At 45.3% G+C, this 19,856-nt stretch overlaps 1 protein-coding gene across 1 annotated transcript; it reads left to right on the forward strand.

Annotated features, from left to right (window-relative positions):
- The first annotated feature begins 780 nt into the window (after nt 1-780).
- Nucleotides 781-18,347, forward strand: CORO2A (coronin, actin binding protein, 2A). Its single transcript, XM_010015788.1, has 11 exons — nt 781-981; nt 5,898-6,014; nt 10,619-10,768; nt 11,311-11,490; nt 12,171-12,287; nt 13,182-13,286; nt 13,474-13,570; nt 15,377-15,489; nt 16,500-16,590; nt 16,883-17,154; nt 18,216-18,347. Exons 1-11 carry the CDS (start codon nt 781-783, stop codon nt 18,345-18,347), a joined length of 1,575 nt encoding a protein of 524 aa, XP_010014090.1.
- Nucleotides 18,348-19,856: the final 1,509 nt, after the last annotated feature.

Here is a 19,856-nt window from a genome sequence, read left to right on the forward strand (position 1 = left end):
GTCTGAATTGCCTTTTCTGCCCAACACTGGTAGTTTCCTACTTGAAATCACTTGCATGAGTTCCGTTAAGCTTCAGTGCTCTCTGTGGGAAGGGTTCTTGTATTTATCGTGATTTATGTATCTAATTTAAACACCATTTAAAATGCTGCCTGTCAGAAGGCTGTGGTGCGGTTATAAACTAGTCATGCAAAATGTCATTCATTGTTAGTGGGGGGAAAAAAACAGCAGGTGACTGTAACTATTCCTACGATCTGTCAAACCTCCTCTTTTATTATTATTTTTTTTATTTCCTTCATGTAAGCAAAATTTAGACTTATTTTTGGTCCTAAACCACCTCGGGGCTAAATGAAGCATGCATCCAGACTGGCTTTTTCACTTGCCATCTTTCAGGCTTTCCCCACCTAAGATGTTGTATCTTTTATCCTTCCTGAGCTCTATGCTACTACGATTCATCTCTTCTTAAACTTGCTGCCATGTACCCTTGCTCCAGTGATAGGGACTGCATGCACAGCCCAGCTGTGCATGGGGCAATGGGGAGAGCTGTCTTCTCTCTCCTGTGCTCTCCTCTCTCCATCACCCCATCTGCAATGGGTGCAGACGCAGGTCATGCCACCAGAGTGAAGACCAGCAAAGGAAAATGCAGCTATTGCTTGCTGCCTCAGGGTTGATGCAAGGTGTGCAGGTGGGGAGGGGTGAGCCTGTGCTGAGGAGAGAGGAGTGGGGGTCTGCAAGCCTTGCTTGGTCCTTATGTCATGGAGTGTTGTGTTTCTCCCGTTGCAGATGTCGTGGAACCTGCAGCACCGCACCTCCAAGTTCCGGCACGTGTACGGCAGACCTGCCAGTAAGGAGAAGTGCTATGACTGCGTGCCCATCACCCACAATGTCCAGGACAACCAGTTCTGTGCTGTAAATCCCCACTTCATTGCGGTGGTGACTGAGTGTGCGTGTGGGGGGGCCTTCGTTGTCATTCCCATACACCAGGTGAGCTCTCCTGGGGCAAGATGGCTTTTGAGAGAGCACTGAGAGGCTGGAGGAGATCCAGGCTTTCTAGGGAGCTAAATCACAAAGAGGATATTCAGTTAATGCTGCTGTCCAAATTGCAGAGTGATAGAAGGGGCCCCAGGTGTGCTGGCAGGTGATTCCTGGGATGTGAATACTTTTATGTCTTACAATGCTGCTTGCAGTTTTTTAGCACCTTCATTCATTTCACATCTCATTTGCATTTCTCATATAAAGAGCAGGAACTGTGCTATCCAGATGTTTGTTTCCTAGGAGAAATTGTAAATATAAAGCAATTAGGAGGCACAGAGGGCAAAATCTGAAAGCTGCATTAGTGGCATGTTTTCAGGTATGAAAAAAGAAAATATGGTATGTTTTGCTCTACGTCCTCCTTTGTGAAAGAGTGGAGAAATGGTTATTGGGCAGTGAAGCTCTCAAGCTTCAAGCATTGATGCTGGAGAAACTTCCCTTTCAGAAACAAATCCCATGTTCATGGGTTTTGATGACTTAGGGTTCGGATGAGAGGGAGAAGCAGGCCATCTGATGTTTATTGCTTCAGAAAAAATTAGACATGCACTAATGTGGATTAACTTGAATATGAGATTATGAGCTCTCTGGAATCAGGACAGAACAGATGAAAGGTAAAAGTTCAGCCTTTAATTAAAAGTTAATTGATGATGTTATTGCATTACCACTTTTTCAATATATATTTGCTAAGGATGAAAGTGAACTGGCTATGCTTGAAGAACTTAGCACAGTTCCTGGCCCTCCTAGACTTTGTTTATTCATCTCTTTCACTGCAGGTGCTGTTCAGAGACAGTCCTTCTAAAATTAACCCTTGCCTTGTTTTTCTTGACTGAGTCACTTCTGCCCCCTCAACCATGATCTGTTGAGGCTGAAGAATTTGTCTTTATCACAGAGCTGCATCTGTAAGCAGGCAGCTGGTGACTGTGGGACAAAGTGTTGTCAAAACAAGCTAAGAGTGCTTGCACTGCTTACTAGTCACTTCTGTGTCTTCTCACCTCTTCTCAGATCTCTAGAGCTCTCTAGGCTAGTCTTCAGGAGTAATTCTTCCATTCTTAACATGTGCTTAACACTCCATCCAGATCTGAAATAACTGCCTGCAGAAATAACTGCCTTATTTCAAAGGCTTGGTAGAACTAGGAGATACAGAAAAGGATAATTAAAATACATCAATGAAAACATGTGAGGAAAGACTTTGTAGGTTAGGCCTCAGTCAGTCTGGGGAAAAAAGACAAAGAGGTGAGATATATAAAACCTGTCATGAGGATGGTGAAGAAGAATAAGGAGCAATTCCTCTTGATTTGTGTGGTAAAGGGAATCCTGGAGACCAGGGAGCAAACTGGTATCAGCAGATGTGCTTCTGCAGTTCAGATGTGGAGCTCACTGCTCCAGATGCTGATGTGACCAGAAGAATTAAGGGGTGTAAAACAGGATGGAGTTACAGAGCTTTTTATGAACTGTGTTGGTTCTGATGCAGGTCCCTTGAGGGTTGACCATTAGTGTTGGATCAGGAAAAATACCTGTATGTGCCGCGCTTTATACAGCCATTCCCTGAATACCTGTTCCTGGCCCTTGCTGTGTGTGGAGAGCAGCCTCAGCCACTCACAGAAAGAAGTTCCGAGTCTGGGGGCTGTGATACCACTTGTTTTTTCTTGTGATACACTTCCAAACTAGTGCCACCAGTGAAAAGCAGCATCTTTCGACTTGTGGTCCTGATGGTGGTATTTGTGGCTGCCATCTCTTCTGATGGTGACCATGGCAGACAGCATACTGTGGACCCAGCTGCAGGGAACCAAAGGCAGCTGCTCTGGAGACTGTGCCTGGGACTGTATTGCCTTTTCATGATGAGGCGCTGATAGTGGTTACTTTTGACCGGATTCACAGGGAGCAGCTGCGTTACAAGCTTGCCACCGTGTGGATGAAAAGCGCAATAGCCAAGACATCATATTTAGCCAAAGCAGGAGATGGTAGCTGAGACAGGGAAGGCTGCACTTTCAGGGTGGATGAACAACCTGCTTGTGGAGCTGCTCTTGTCCCTCCAAAGCTTTTTCGAGTTCATTCTGCATATGCTACTCGAGAGACTGCCTGCTTTAGGATGTGCTCAAATGCAGGCTCGACCTTACTCTGTTTAAGTCCTTGCTGGCTTGTTGTGCTGCTTCTTGTGGGCACCAAGCTTTCTCATCAGTCTTTGCATAAATACTACTCTTGACTGCTGCACCGTTCTTCCTCTCTGAGAGCCTGGGGGTGAGTGAGCGTTGAGAGCAGCAGAGATTATATAGGGAGACAGCTCTTTGCCATAGATACTCTCCTTTCAGCAGGCCTTTGCATTCAGCCTGAAGAGGAATTAGGTTAATATTTGCCTCCACTTGGAGAATGGTCTTCTGTCGCAGGATGTGTCAGATAGGTCCTCATGAAGATGCACCATTGAATGGCAGCACATCTTACTGGGGAGGAAGGTGGCTGAACAGACTGACTGCCTTTGTTAATCTTCCAAGTCCAAGGAGTCATGGGCTCGGTGACTGTAAGTGGGAGATGAACTGCCTTCCTACAGTGTGGCCTGTGTGTAGATTGGTGTCTGACACAGATGTGTTTGGGAAGTGCATGCACTGCATAGCAAGAAGGGATCTTGACTGAGAGAGCAGTTTTGTGGCCTTTCTTTTCAAAGGCAAAGGCCTGACTTTTTCTTTATCCAATGACCAGACTTGATTGAGAGTGCATCTGTCTCTTCCTTTGCTACATAAAGCAAAGGAATAGCAAAATGAGAACAAAATCCCAAGACACAAGGAGATATTTGTGTCTAAGTCTTTGCCATCTCCAGTCTTTCAGTGTGTCAGCACTGGCTGTGAAAGGGAGGACATCTACCCTGTACAAACTCTGCTGCTTGGGAGAGTATTAATGGCTGTCCCAGTAGAAGTGTTTTTGTCAAGGAACTTTGAGTTTGGCTACTTTTCAGAAATGCTGGGAATTTAGAAAGTGAGAGGTTGAAAAATTACTAATTTTCAATCCCTGCAAATCTCTGTAGAAGTCGGGTACCTCTGCATGAGTACCAACACATTAGTTTACTGAAATAGCTTTTGAAATGAAATTTCCCCCAGCATGTGAGGAGCTTCAGTTCCATGTGCAGATGGGCATCTGAGACCAGCAGCTCTACCAGTCATATGTGTTTGTTGGTAGCCTGGGGGGTTCATGTGTTGCGACGTCCTGCTCTGTCCCATGCCTGCAAGGCTGCACTGGGGCTGGTGGCTGGAAGGGCAAGGGCTCCTTTTCCAGGGCCAGTTGAGCCTGCTGAGGACATGGTAGTAGGAGAGCCTTGCAGGATGGGACAGGCAGAGAGCAGGGTCAGGGCAGCCTGGGAGTGTCCCAAATGGAATGGGGAACAGACAGTCAGCCAGCTCTGGGAGGGGACAAATTTCCCATAGGGATCAAGGGATCCTTGTGGAGCTGGCTGCCCAGCCCATTGAGTTGCCAACTTGAAACCAAGCCCTGAAGCCTACAAAAGGACGCTGTGGGCAGGGGAACGCTGCTTATTAAAGGCCTTTTATCTCTCTTCTGCCTTCCCAAGTTGCTTTGCATTGTCACTTATAAAAGGGAATTGTTTTAGACTGTAGCCTAAAAAAGCATGGTCTTTTACATTTCAAAGCCCTCTGGGTGTTCGGTTTAAAGCAGGTTAGTCCCCTTCTATGTGATAAACTTTCCAGCGAGGCCAGAATAGTTACATGTTGTGTCCTGTTCTGCATTCAGAACCATACGCATTTTAAAGGCTGGGAAAATGACATTTGGGCCACATCCAGGTTAGGGCCAGCACGGATTCCCCTCTGCTGTACGCTTTTAAGGCCCACCCCTGGAGAGGAGCAGGGACACCACCAACGGAAGTGTCTCCTTTCCATGACAGCATGCATTTGCATTCATTTTGGTTTATAATTCTTCGAGGTGGGATAAAAGTAAAGCAGTAATCAGCACCAGCTTGCCACTGCATCTCTCTTTAGGTGTCTGACCTTTCCTTTTGGACAGATGTCTGGGATAGAAGGTGTGTCCATACTTCTCCTGCTCCTGATAGGGAGAAGCAAGTGCTGCTCCAACGTCAACAAAATCCCCAGCACCCTTCCTAGCACGTAGTACATCGACTTGGCTTGGTAGCAGAGACTGCCCCTGCAGTATGGGTTTTCCTGATGCAAGACTGCCCCCATGCGGCATCAGACTCTGTGTACGCCTTCGTGCACTGCGCACGATTTTCAGTAGTGAAGTTATCACCCAAATTTGGAGTTTTCTTGGAGAGTCTGGAATCTAATTCAATCTGGTGAATGGCTGGACTTGAACACCATCAGGGAGAAACAAAGTTGTTGAAAGAAAAACTGCATTTTTAATTCGTGTCACAAATGTCTTTTTGCTTGAAAAATAAAATAAATGCTAGCTGATGAGGCTAAAGAATAAAAGCTGAACTTTTTCCCTGCTTATAAGAAATGTCTTCTGAAAGAGATAAGAGATTTTATGGTGTCATCCCCCTCCCCCCCAGAATCTTTAAAAAATATGGAGACCTTAACTCACAAGTGTTTTGCCTTAAAGTTTTATTTTGGTGCCTGAATCAAATACTATCTTCTAACTTCAGCAGTCTTGACTGCTACAGGTACAGATTTCTTCATAGCAGTGTGCAATTAGGAAGGCCTGAACACTCCTTTCTTTTCAGTGGTATCATCAAGACTTGCCTAGCAAGGATAGCAAACCCCCATTCTCAACAGGCAGGGACCACCCAGGGTATTTGGAGCATAACACAGAGAAAGAGGTTTCTTGCTGGAGCTGGCTTGGATCTTCTTTGATTGAAAATGTCCTGTAATTACATGGCTCACCTTAGGTTTGATGATATTTCTGTTTTCCAGACAGGCAAGCTTGACCCACATTATCCCAGAATATGGGGGCACAGAGGGAATGTTCTGGACATCAAGTGGAACCCATTCAATGACTTTGTAATAGCTTCATGTTCGGAAGATGCCACAGTAAGTTTACCAGCTTGTACAAGGTGTTATTACCTGGCTAATATCGTTTTGGGGGACAGAAATAAAAAAAGAAACCAAAAGGCTGATGGCTGAGATGTGAAAGCATATGTTATGCTTCTATAAAAAAAAGAGTCAGATAAGAGTAGATCCTTTCTTTCTTTCGAGATCAGACCTTCCAGATGATATACCAGAATTAGTGTGTACTGTTTTAGGGGGACTTACGTCTTTTTGTGTGTATTTGCATGAGAAAACAAGAATCTTAATATAAAATGGAATTATTATTCAATTTGAATCGCTATGAAAGTCTTTCTTTGATTTCAAACAAAAGCTTCAACACAACATAATCTGGAACAGCTATTCCAGATTAATTTGCTGCAGAGCAAGTCTGAGTTTGTTTCTCTACTCAGTTACTCTATAAAGTCCTGCTGGATCACTCATGGAGTAGCTGAGGAATCTGCATCATACCATTCTGCAATAACTGCTTTGCCTGGAATTAGTATAATTAAGATGCAGTCGCATATTTTCTCCAGTGTAAGTGCAAGACTACTAACTGAAAGATTCAATTAATGTTTGTAAGGGACAATTTAGCCCATATCTAATTGACCATGAAAGGTTATTTTCCATGTCCTGTCAGAAGTGTGATGTTGACTTCTGTGACAGGGCCATCTGACTAACTACTGTCCCTTTTTTCAGATACCCCACATGTGTTTTCTCCCACTGGGTATATTCACCCTCTACCACACAGCATCAGGGAGGTTTTCCTTGTCAGTTCCTCCAGCCCTGGCTTGGTGAACATCCTCTGCCATTTCAGATCTGCCAAAAATTGCTCTTGAATTAGAAATCTAGGCTCTTTTAATTGTCCTTCATGTAGTGACTTGCTTTTGCTTCTTCAGATATTCTTGTCTTTTTATTTTTTTATTTTTTTTTTTTTTAAGGCTTTAGATTTCCTGGATGCCTTGTGAGGGTTTTATTTTATCTTCCAACCTGTCTTCTAAGTTTTCATACTGTTCCAGAAAGGACCTGTGGTAGGAAGCCACCACCATGACCTCTCTTTTCATCTTCAGATGAGGAATGAGCACAAGCTTCAAAACTTCCTGCTGCAGTTACAGAATCACAGAACTATTCATTCTGAAGGAGCTTTGGTGGCATCATGTGCTGGTCTGTTGAGCACAGGAGATCACCCAAGGGTGGAGATTTCACCACCTGTCTGGGCGACCTGTTCCTGTTCTTCACTGCTCCCATGGAGAAATATTTTTCCTTACATGCAGTCAGAACCTTCTCAGTGAAGTTAGTGACCGCTGTATCCTGTCCTGCCACCCTGCACTTCCAGACAGAGCCTGCTTCTAATTTCTTGGTAGTCTTGTAAGTGTTGAAGGCTTCTATCAGTTTGCCATGAAGCTATGTCTTCTCCAGGCTGAGCAAGCCCATCTCCCTCAGCTTCTCCTCACAGGACAAGTGCTGCAGCCTCCTGAGCATCCTGGTGGCCTCCACTGGACTCACTTAAGTTTATCAGCATCCTTATTGCACTGGGATAGTGCAAAACTGGATGCAGTATTCCAGCTGCTGTTTAGTGATTGCTGAGTAAAGGAAAAAATTGCTTCCCTTGATCTAATGGCTGTCTTCCTCTTGTACCAGGCCAGGATGTTGCTAGCTTTCATCCCTGCCAGGGCATGCTGCTGGGTCATATTTATCCTATTGTCTACCAGGACTCTGGAGTCTATGCAGAAATGCTGCTCCCTGTCAGCTTTCTTTTCCAATTTCTAGTGAAACTTGGCACTGGATCATTCCCTAGGCTAAAGAATGAAAATACTAAGCTTGTCACCGATCTCATCAACAAAAGTTGTTCTAAGAAGTTTGGCTGTTTGTGAATATACTTTCTGATTTGGTACTACCTTCCCATCATCATCCTGGCACCAGGACATTAGGGGTTCCCTATACAAGGACATAGTGTAGGGATACCTCTTCCTTCCCTGCTAGGTACTGAGGACAGCAGACTATGTTTCTTAGTGTGACTGGTTTGCCTGAGACCCAATAGCTAGACTTGTAGAGGTCATTTAGTTCAAACTCTGCTCAAAGCAGGTCAGTTGAATCAGGTTGTTTTAAGCCTTGTCCAGATGAGTTGGCAAGATCTCCAAGGCTTCAGATCCTGTGGCCTCATTGGTCCCTTCTTCCAGGGGTTGAGTACCCTTCTAGGCAAAATAGGGCTCCTCTGATCCCCAGGGAGTGCTCATATTGCCATTTGTGTCCATTGCCTTTGGTGCTCTCCCTGTGAACCTCCAAAGACTCTGGCTCCATCTTCTCTGTGCCTTTCTGCAATGAAGTTGAAGGGCAGCCAAAAACTGAACAAATTCTTTTCATCCTGCCCCTCGTCAGTTTTGTTCCCATTCCCTTTTCATCTCAGTGGCTGCTGTTGGATTCACACATCACTGACAGGTATGGTGTCAACATCTGTCTTACTTGTGCTGGCTTGCACTAGAGAGCTCAGATTGGGCATGCTGTTGAAACATTTCCACAGAAACACTTTCACTGTCCTGAAAGAAGTCGAAGGAAGTTTTTGGGGTCCCAGAGGTGTCAACCACTTCCACTGGGCTTGACATTAGAGCCCAAGCCTCCTTGCATTTTGTTGTTAAAGGTGTGCTGCTCTGCACCATTTCTAAGCATTAGCATAAGCCACTGTTCTGGCTTGTGTGCAAGGATCCTTCTGATTGTTCTTACTGGACTGGGTCTCCCTGGAACTTTTGAGGATGGCCACAAGCTTCTGTGAAGATAGTGGAAATTTCCCATTACCCACATTCCTCAGAGGTTTATTGGCCATTAGTCAGCCTTTCTGGAGCTTGCCTTGGTGGTACCTCAGCTATCTTTTGCAGTGTGTAGCTGAAGATTGTAGAGTGGTAATTTTGGTTATGGGAGGGGATGGATAGTCTCTGTGAACACCCATTGCCCTTTACAGTTCCCAGAGCTGCTTCAGGCAGGCTTAGGACTGATGCCAGTGCAAGTGGCCAGGGACTGAGTTTGAACAGCATGGGCAGAGGGGCTTATCCTCTTACCCCTTCTGTTCCTTTTGGCAGATTGTCAGGAATGTATGAATTCAGCTTGCTGAAGATCTCCTGTGTGGTTAGAGAGGCAATTCTGTGCCTTTTACTTTGCTTTGTCAGGTTTTCTTCAAGATGCAGTGGGGTAAATGGCTTGTGAATTGTTCCTGCTTGACCTGGAAGGGCTGGCTCCAAGACCCACTTCTGCTCACTAAGCATAGGCAATTTCTGCCATTTAATACATCCTGAAATACCAGCCAGGGGCTTTTCACTGCTTTTAACACAAACCATTTAATAGCATGCAGGGTGAATGGTTCATTCTAGGCAGTTTGCAATATGAACACAATCTATTTTTCCCATTCTTACTCTCTCAGCTATTGAAGCTGTAAAGTGTGATGCTTTCTCTTACCACTCTGGAATTTTGTTTGGAGGCTACTGGACTCCACAGTCCTTAGGTTTCTGATGAGCTTGATTCCTCAGCTGAGAAGAATGCTCATGACCTTTCCCAGCAAGTCCCAGGATTTGTACCTCTCCTTCTTTGTCTTAGAAAGGACTGATCCTCATTAGCCAAACAATGAGAGACTTGGGCAGATGTGGCTAACTTCCATGATGTATCTGCCTCAAAGAGCATTACCCTTTTGCTTCAGGCTAAGTCTAGATAAAATATGACAAGCATAGTAATTTTCATTAGCCAAAGGGTTAATGATCTGTTAGCATCCTAAATACTTGTGCTTCTAGGGTTAGTGAGGGAAGGACACTTTCAATATACCTGCATAGGTCAAGCCCCATTTGCAGGTTTCTTCTATTTCTTCTTCCATTCCAGGAGGACAGAGGATTTTTGTCTTCATGCAGCATCCCTGTAGAACCCAGGGCTGCAGGTAGACCTGTTATTATGAGACACCACACTCCCAGTGTTGAACAAACTTTAGTGCAGTGCTTCGCAGTCTCTCTCTCTAGGACATCTGCTCTGTGGGCTTCTGTGTACTTTGCCCACCTCTGTGGGCTCTGTGTAGTTTGACAAATGGCTGCGTCATTTCCAGAGTGTTCAGCACTGGTGCAGTTTCTAGGGGACAAACAGTACTATAGCTGTCATCTGACCAGGGGAGTTCTCAGTTCTCTTACTAGTTCTCTTACATCCTGTTGAGGAGATGACTGCTTGGACTAATCACTGCTATAATATTTTCTGTGACTCTTTGCTGAAGTTTGTTTCAGGTTTGCTTGCTTTTGCCCGAAGTTTGTTATGAGGCAAAGTCTTCAAGATCTGTCATTTACTTTTTCCCCTTGGAAATAACTTTTTGTAATTGTGTTGACAGCTTGGCCAGGTGTGAATGTTGGATTACCAAGTTAAAACAAACTGGTAGACCTGCTGGCTAAAGATAGAGGCTAAAGAGGATTCCTCAGGCCCTCAGAAAAGTGAAGATACTGATTTAAATGACTGGCATTCAGTAAAGCCAGGAGCATTCCCATTAACTATCAAGAGCATAATAATACCAAGGGAATAATAGTTATTGGTAAGTTCCAAATCAGCTTCTTACTCAGGAATCTCACAAATATCCATCCTGTGCCATTCAGGTGAAAATCTGGGAGATCCCCAAGCCCTTGCTAACACAAACCATTACCAGTCCAAAGAAGGAACTTCTTGGGCATGTTCGAAGAGTTGGTCTCATTGAATGGCATCCCACTGCTAATAACATCCTCTTCAGCTCTGGGTATGATTACAAGGTGGGTCTGTTCTATGTGTGCAGCTCTCTTCCTGGAGCACCCTGTTTGTCACGGTGTTTTGAAAACTGTTTTAATTTCAAGTTGTAAATTAATGCTAAAGAGTTCAGAAGCCTTCCTTGGGGGAAATTCCATGGTGGCCCCAAGGGCAAAAGGACATTGCTACCAGTTCAGAAGGACTTGCTAATTTTCCAGTCTTCTGATGAACTTCAGTCTACTCTGCCCTTCTCCTTTACTGGATTAGATACAATATGCAATGCCATGCAGTTTTGTTTGTTTTTCTGTTTGGCTTCATTCTTGTGCTAGTGCAAATACCTGCACTGATGCTGGCCACTTTCATGTATAAAATGTGATTGTAAAGGAAAAAGAAAGGAAATTGAGCAGTGTATCCCTGATATGTTACTGTAAGTACCAGGGAATATTTTAAATGCTGGAGAACAACCACTTATGGCAAGACCTACGCATGCAGAGACGAGGTGAATAGGGTACACAAAGTCCCCCAGCTGGTCATGCAGCAAAGGGCTGATTTTCTTTTATTTCTCCAGATAATGATCTGGAACCTTGACACCACAAAGGCTGTCATCTCAAACCCAGTGAAGATCGTCAGTGCTCACAGAGATGTGGTCCTTTCCATGTCATTCAACACAGATGGCAGTCTCCTTGCCACAGCCTGCAGGGACAGAAAGATACGTCTGATAGACCCTCGTGCAGGAACAGTCCTACAGGTAGGTTGGGTTCAGAGGTTTGTGGTCCAGCTGATCCCACCCCTTGGAGTGTTTCTTCTGTGTAGATTCACTGCCATTAAAGAAGACCTGTCTGTGCCTTCCGTTGACCAACACACCAGATGGTGCTATTGCCTTCTACTTTTCATGGAACACTTGCTGTCATTGTTGAACACATATTTTCCCCATCTTAGTACCATGCTCCCTGAATCTCCTTTTGAAGGGCACTGTTTTCATAGCTCCCTCATGAAGTCCTTTGTGGAATGCCACAGAGAGGACTTTTAGAGATCAGGTGGACAGGAGAGTGCAAGTGTACATTTGTCCCATTGCCAGGGTAGTTCTTGTTGCCTGGATTTTTTATCTGTTGGCAAGGTGAAGCTGACTTATTCCTAGGTATCTGCACAGATTTGGGCACACAAAGTCCTGCTGGCAACTAAGATTTCCCTCTTGCAAATATGTAATTAAACAGTTAGATTGATTGAGCTTTTGGGGATTGCCCTGAAGAGCTTAGGCCACCTTTCTCAGATGACCATGAAATCTTGCTCACTGTAGCTTAGCCAGGCTGAGCAAATCTGAGCAAGGTTCCAGATCATTTACTGAATCAGAGGTCTCACGTAACATGAAATGCAGCTGTGCAACAGGTGCTGTCTCTTCCTCACACTGTGTCCTTTCTGTTCCTATAGGAAACCAGCCACAACTCGCACAAAGCCAATAAAGTCTTGTTCCTTGGAAACATGAAGAAACTGATCTCTACTGGAACATCTCGGTGGAATAATAGGCAAATTGCATTATGGGATCAAGTGAGTTGGACCAGCAATCTTAACCACACCAGCTTCATTTTTCTCTCTTTTGCTGTCACATTAACTTTTTCCACCTGCCAAATACCCAAGAATCAGTTTATAACAACAATTCAAAAGTGATCTATTGAATTCTTAGTTGGTGATAGTCCTTACTGCTATGACACTGTTAATTGAGTATGAGTTTCTGAAGAAGCTCTCAAAACTTTCAGCATAGAAATCCACCAGAACAAAGAAAATGCTGTGCCTGCTACAGGTAGAAATCATTCAAAGGACCTTTGGGTGGTCACTGCAGCTCTGACTTAAAAGCAGCTCTTACTGGTCTTACTGGCAAACTGGTACTGGAAACAGAAATGAGCTCTAGACATAGCCTGCTCAGGTGAAGCCCTCAATGGAGGAAAAAAAAAAGTGGGGTGTTTTTGATTTCTGATAATTTTTGACATTAGAGTATTGAGGTAGTACTTGTCACTTCTAAGCCATGATCTCCTATCATGATACCTGCTAGCCCTACAAAACCTTGCTGTCTTCTGGCCCTCTCTTATACAGTGAGATGCTTTTCCTTTGTTAGCATTTCACTCCATCCTTCTGTTAACTACTTTGTAACACAGTCTTTTACCTCTTCGTCGTTGTGCTGTCACCCTTTGTATCAGTGTCATGGAACTGATGTCCTGAGGTGCTGCACTCAATCGAGAGCCTGGGACAGAGCGCCCACTTCCCACCCACAGAGCTTTGGAGAAGTATGTGCCTGCCCTCTGCTCAGGACAGCTGGCCATGACCTAGGGTCATTATAGAGCTGTACTTATGTGCCACTGTCAGGTGGGGCTCAGGTGAGGCGTCCCTGACTCAAGGTGATTGGCCGGTGATTGAAGCTCTCTGTTTTTCCCGTGTCCTGCCCAGGATGACCTTTCTGTGCCTTTACTGGAGGAGGATCTGGATGGCGCCTCAGGAATCCTGTTTCCCTTCTATGACTCAGACACACACATGCTTTATGTGGTGGGAAAGGTAAGTGCTTTCCATTCAGCAAATGCTGGGGAGGCACACTGCAGAGCCCCAACCTTCCCACATAGGAATCTGGGTGTTAATACTTAGTTCATTCTTGACTCTGCCTGGGTTCTGGGGCCAGGCAATCTTCTCAGATCCTCATACTAAACAACAGAGCTTGGCTTATATTAATTTTCTTTGCCTTTAGGGTGATGGAAATATACGGTACTATGAGATAAGCCCTGAGAAACCATACCTGTACTACCTGATGGAATATCGTTCTCATTTACCACAGAAAGGAATGGGTGAGTGACAGTGTATGTCGTGTGTTACAAGAGGATGGTGGCTTTTTTGTTTTCAAGGCTGCTAGAGTCCAGGACTATCCAAAATATTATTTAGAATAGAGATTTGAGTCTCTACTCAGGTTTACAGATGTACAACAGTCAGCTTGACCCAGTTTACCTTTGTATCACAGGTGGTATTACAGGGGCACAGGTTGGAGGGGTCCCTCCTGACCAACAGAGCATGGGCCAGGCAACTTTACCAGTCACTGCTGCACCTAGTCAAGGTGGAAGGGAGGATAGTCTGGATTTAAAGGTGGAGGATGCTCCTTGCCCATTGTGAATCTGCTCCAAGATTTCTGGCATTGGGCTCTGTTGACACTGTTTCCACTCTGGAGCTTCACTGGTAATGAGTGGTCCACATCTTAATGCCTTTGCTCTTACCACTTGCCTATCTTCTCCTTTGCTGTCATTTCCTACTTAGAGACAGACTTGCTGTGATAAGGTCACCTCTCCTCCATTGGAGACCCTTGCTTATTAACCTGTCCGCATACTATCCATTGTTTAGCTCATTCAATCTACACAATTTGGCTTTCAGCTCTCATACCCTATTGATATTCTTTTCTTGAACCTTCTCCAGTCTAGCCTGTAAGCTGTATTCCTCTATAAACTGATATGTTTTTAGGACCATTTGCCACCCCTCCTCACTACTTGCAGACACTCCCATTCTTCCAGGACACTGTTACAGGTATTTTGTGCCTGAAGGTCTCCTTCAAAAAAAACCCTGTTATTGGAAAGGAATAAATTATTTAAAACTTAATGGGAATATCTGTCTGTTACTCAGCTTTTATAATCCTTCCAGTATATAGCGTCCTGATTTTTGGTTGTCATAGACTTCTTAAAAATTGTTCACTGAAAAGGAAGTGCACAAGTGTTTTTAAAGGGCCTGAGTGAATCAAATTTACTTCCCTAACCTGATCTGTTCTGCTGATGAAACATACTGCTAAGGTCATTTCACTAAGTCTTATCTCCCAGTATTGCCAAAACATAATACAATGTAGATGCAGAAGAATTGAATTTAGATTCACATTTAGATGAATGCATAATGTAAGGATTAACGGTCCTTCATGTAGAATTTACTGTTTAATGAAGTAATTTGGTATGAGTAGAAAACAAAGCTTCTATAGGACACAATGAAGCAAGGTCTAAAGGAGAGACAATCCCTTTTCTTAAGTGAATTGACATGGATATGTCTTTGTAGGGTTTGGACTTTATAAGCTTATGGGAGAGAAATCCACTGAGGTTACCAGATACTTTGAGTAGCTTAGCCAGTCCCTGAAAGACAAATGTTGCTTTCTGACAGAGCAGATGTTCACACCCTGCTCCTACTCCATTTGGCTTTGAGACAGTGTTGGGGGAAGGCTACTGGGCTGCAAGGGCTTTCAGCCTGACCTGTGTAGCTCTTCTAGTGTGTTCAGGTGTCCTGAAATCCCTTTCTGTTGATCCTGATAGTCAAATCCTGTGGCATCACCTGCCAGTTCTGCTCAGTCCTGTTCACTCAATTTGCAGCTCATGAGAATGAAGAAGGAACAGGAGGCTTAGCATGATAAACACAGACCCTTTGTGTAACTTCATGGTCTGACAGAAACCAGAATTACTTAGTCTTGTCATTTGTGCCACTGAGCCAGTTTTGAGTGCAAACTTCAAACCTCACCACTGTGTAGCTGATGCTGTGACTCCTTTTGTTGTTCAGTGACTCTGTTCCAATGTGGTTGACATTAACTTTCCTAGGGAGATTTATATCCTGTTTGTTTCATGCTATCCTACCAGGAATGATGCCAAAGAGAGGGCTTGAAGTGTCAGCTTGTGAAATCTTCCGTTTCTACAAACTAATACCAACTAAAAGCCTGATTGAGCCCATCTCCATGATTGTGCCTCGACGGGTAAGTTAACCTCAGGTCATGTTCATGTCTGGGACGAATATCAGTAAAAAAGAGGGCAGTACCCCTTCTCTGTGGCTCTCAGGGGCAGTAACGTAGGTATAACAAAGACTTTCTCTCTCCTGGACTGAGGGACAAAGCTGGTCAGTTTGTGGGGCAGCCGTGCCAACAAACCCTGGCTGGGTAACTCAGGAGTTAAGTCTCTCTGTTTGCCATAATGACAAAAGAGAGAGGAGTTAGGGGCATAGTTGAGTTAAATGAAAATCTTCTTGTGAAAGAAAGAAGAATCTCCCCAGGAAAAAGGGAACAATGGGTTCCCAGGTCTCTACCCAGTGGGTGCAGTTGTTCGGCAGTATGCCGCAGCATGTAAGATATGACCCATTGCAGTGATGAGAGATAAGTCTCAGAGCTGTTGCAGCTAGAGCAAGAGCCAGTTTATGAATCTGTAGGTAGCTAAGGTAGCTCCCATGTGACTCTGTGTGCTAAGGTACATTGAAAATGTACATCAGAAGTGTCAGCGTGTGCCCTGTACTTCCAGAAACACTGGAAGGTATGAGTGTCTTGAATTCAAACAGGCAGCAGAGCTTATGCTCATTGCAATGACCAATCAGGCATGTTCTGCCAATGTCACCTTCTTGGCCAGTTTCTGTCAGCTGGTGATCAGCTGATAATTTGTGATTTCTGTCTATCCTTCATATCCACTTCATCCTCAGGAATGCTGAGCTCGTGAGAGTTGGGTTAGAGTGTGTCACCAACCTCCCCCAGTCTGTTGTCTGCATGTGTAAAGACCTTACTGGCAGGAATTAAAATAGACCTTCAGATTCAATTCTGAGTTGGGGTGAGGAGGAGAGAGGCTCAGGGCAGATGAGAAGTTTTATGTCCAAGCCGATGAATGCTAATGACACATCCTATGCTGAGGTGGAATAAACTTCTTTCTCCACCATAATCCAGGACAGTCCCTCTAAGCCAAAGCCTCACTGACATGGTGACTCTGGACTTTTGTTTGCTTGCAGTCGGAGTCATACCAGGAAGACATCTACCCCTTGACCACAGCAGCCCAGCCAGCACTGACAGCACAAGAGTGGCTGAATGGAGTTAACAGAGGTCAGCACATGGAGAACTCCCCAGCCCTTCAGCTCTCCAGGGCTTGGGTAAACTGCTACTGGCTCCCTGGCATGTTAACTGCCAGGGAAGGAGGAGGGGGAGGAAAAGGAGAGACATAACAGATATGTCTGTGAGCTAAAATAATTTGGTGGCTAAAATCTTCACCACTGTGAACTCTGGAAGCTGCTCCACTCTACATATTTATCTCTGCTGGCTGTTTGAGTGAATTGCTTACAGCTGATTTCTGAGTGTGGTTCGTAAGTGCTAACCTGTCACCTGCCTCCTCCCTTAGGACCTCTCTTGGTATCCTTGAGACCAGGCTCTGGAGCTGTGAATTCCTTACCAAAGTTTCCTGAGCCAGAGCCACTTGTGACGACTGCTGACCTGAGGCAGCACCAGGGTTGGGGAGGAAAGATGCCGCTGGAGGACATGCAGGAGGGAAGTGAGATTCAACATAGAAGAAAACTTCTCAGAGTGGAGGAGAAATTGCCAAAAAATGCGCAAATGTGCCTCTCCAGTAGCTTTGATGTATTTGAGTGTCCACCACCCAGAACAGAAAATGAGGTGTGAATTTCTGGGGTGAAGTGTTGGGACTGTGGGTGGAAGCCCAAACTCAGGTAGCAAAAGGATGCCATTCACAAGGTGACAGAATCTGGGGAGGGTTTATTTTGCAGACCTGGGCCAGTGCAAGTTCTTTGTGGGAACAGAAGCTCTGCATGTGCTGGCTGCAGAGCTGAAGCAGAAATGTGGCCCAGCAGCACCCCAGCTTTGGGCATCTGGAAAGGCGGGAGCAATCAGTATTCCTACTTCTTAGGCATTCTTGTGCACTGACCTGCCTGGTATCAGCTGGGGACATGGAGGTGCTTGTGACCTCCAGGTTCTGTAGAAGAGAAGGGATTATATGCAATGTAAACCTTCTATAAAAGCTGCATTCAGAGGGCCTGGTGAGGCATCAGGGATATCTGTGGAAGGAGTGAGTGTATCCTTCTCCTTTGCCCCAGGGTGCATCCATATAGTCTTAAGCACATAGCTGTATTGTAGACCCTGACATGGGAAAGGGGCTGGCTCTGCTCCTGCCTTGGAGCTCACTGCTGGGGAACAACTTGGCAGTGCAGTGCCACGGAGGCTGGCTTTTGGTCACTACCTGCTTCTGGGAATGGCTCCAGAAAAGGTCCTGGCAGCTCCATGATTTGACTTCAGTGACAGCCAGACCCCTCCATGTATAGTAACCAAAGCTTGTGCAGTGGTGCATGATCAGTAGGAACAGACCAGAAGTAAAAGTACATGCCCAAGGTCAGAGTAGGAGATGTGGCAGATCCACAAATTTAGACTCCAAATACTCTCTGTGTCTAGGCTCTCTTGGAGTTATCAGTGGTATGAAAGTTACTTTTTCTGGTCTTTTCAATTGAATTAATCTGACGTAGCATCACTAAATGGTGCTGAGAAACACATGCATTTACAGCCTACGCTCTTAGCAGGAGCACTGCTGATGTTCAGTCTGTTGGTTGAAGTCTCCCTCCTTAGATGGTTTTTCTCAGAAGTGATTTGACAGGACTGGTGACATTTGACAGGTTAAGTCTGCGTTTCCTTAATGTAAAGGAAGTAAAATGTGACTTTTCCTCTAGCTTTTGCAGATGTTTTACCGACAACAGGAAGAAATCCGTAGACTACGTGAGCTGGTAAACCAGAGAGATGTCCAAATTAAACAGATGAAGCTGGAGGGTGGAAACTTCTCTATGGACACAGACAGTTACTGAGGGTGCTGGCCTCCAGGTCTTGGCACCCCTGGCAACTGCAGCAGACTCCTGTTTCTGTGGATGACTCCTCTTAGCGTTTTTGCTGGGGGAAAAAATGATGCTTCAGGCAGCATGGACTTCCCTGGCTTGTGGTGGTTACATTTCCCTAATCATCACCAGACAGTTATTGATGGACTTGCTGTGCTTCTTCAAGGCTCCCCTTGCTCACCCTCTCGCTTATGTCAGAAGCTCATGCGTTAATGCTAGTGAGACACTTTGGAAAATCTTGCTCTTCTGGTCCTGGAGTTAAGCTCTAGGAACAACCTGTTTTGCTGTCCTCCACATGACATCAAGATGGGACACTGAAGGCAGCTACCAGCTTCTTTTCCCATTCCTGGACTCAGCAGTGCGGCTCCTGTGGCTGCTGTCCTCCTACCCTGGGAGACCACTCTGCAACTGAGCTTCAGAAACACCTCTAGCTCTCTAGTGAATCCTAACGCACCACTCTTGCCTCACAGTTTGGCCCTGAAACTGAGTGGCCAGGCAAAGCCGTAGCTGCCCTGACTTGGGGACAGTCCTGCTCTGAGTGGGAGGCTGCACTGGGGGTGCCACATGCTGGCACTCTTGTGATAGACAAAGAGTTGATGTTTGAGGGTTCTACTGTTAAAAGGGTGGTGGTGTGGGCTGGTTCTCACCACAGAAGCTGCAGGTGCTGTGGAGGGATCTGGGTCAATGGCCTTCTGTCCCTCCTTCTGCCAAACACCAGCAGGAGTCAGCTGGGGGCCTGTGGTGCTGCAGTGGTCATCATGCAAATGAGAACAACATTTAAAGCTGTGGTGTTGGCAATGGGGCATTTGCCAAGAGGGGTTAAAAGGAAGAGGTGGGAGTTGGATCCCCAACACACTGCAGATCTTTGAGCAAGTGTGCTCTCAGCCACAGACCTGCCTGCCCCATCGGGGCCTGGGGTGTCTTCCCATTTGTTCCTGCAGTGTGGGGTAAGAGAGCACATTGTCTGTTGCCCTGGGATCTGAGTGTAGCAGCAGCATCGGAGCGGGAATGTCCCAAATGCAGAGCTTATGGAGATGTCTTAAACCCAAGATGAGCAAGCTACCACTTTTTAACCTGTATTTGTGCACCTTTGTTGTGACACATGCAGGAATGAACACTATCCCCTTCTAGTTGCCTGAAGTCTGATGTTTTCTCAAAGTCTAAAAAAATTTAAGTATAGCTGTACTCAAAAATTTCCACAGACGAGACTCCTTATCAAGGGGACTAAAAGCTGTGCACTGCCTGTGCTCATGTGAGATGCCCCTCTGGTTATCCCTGAAAGCAATAGCCAGCAGGTAGCTCATGAGCACTGAATACTTTCAAGAGAATCACACAGACTTCAGCATCCCTTTTTCCCTGCTGCAAACATGTCACCCGCTTTCAAAAATATTCCATTCATTTCTCAATAGCAACAACAGATGAGGGTGCTAAAAAGTCACAAATACTGTTGTTTCCTTCTGCAGCATTACAGAAAGGGGGTAC

Source organism: Nestor notabilis, unplaced genomic scaffold, assembly GCF_000696875.1.
Source record: "Nestor notabilis isolate BGI_N333 unplaced genomic scaffold, ASM69687v1 scaffold636, whole genome shotgun sequence".
Classification (NCBI taxonomy): domain Eukaryota; kingdom Metazoa; phylum Chordata; class Aves; order Psittaciformes; family Psittacidae; genus Nestor; species Nestor notabilis.

Coding starts and splice junctions, on each gene's coding strand:
- CORO2A (XM_010015788.1), top strand. CDS start 781: ATGTCGTGGAACCTGCAGCACCGCACCTCCAAGTTCCGGCACGTGTAC. Junction 6,015..10,618: donor CATGTTCGGAAGATGCCACA/GTAAGTTTACCA, acceptor TGTGCCATTCAG/GTGAAAATCTGGGAGATCCC. Junction 16,591..16,882: donor GCTGAATGGAGTTAACAGAG/GTCAGCACATGG, acceptor CTCCTCCCTTAG/GACCTCTCTTGGTATCCTTG.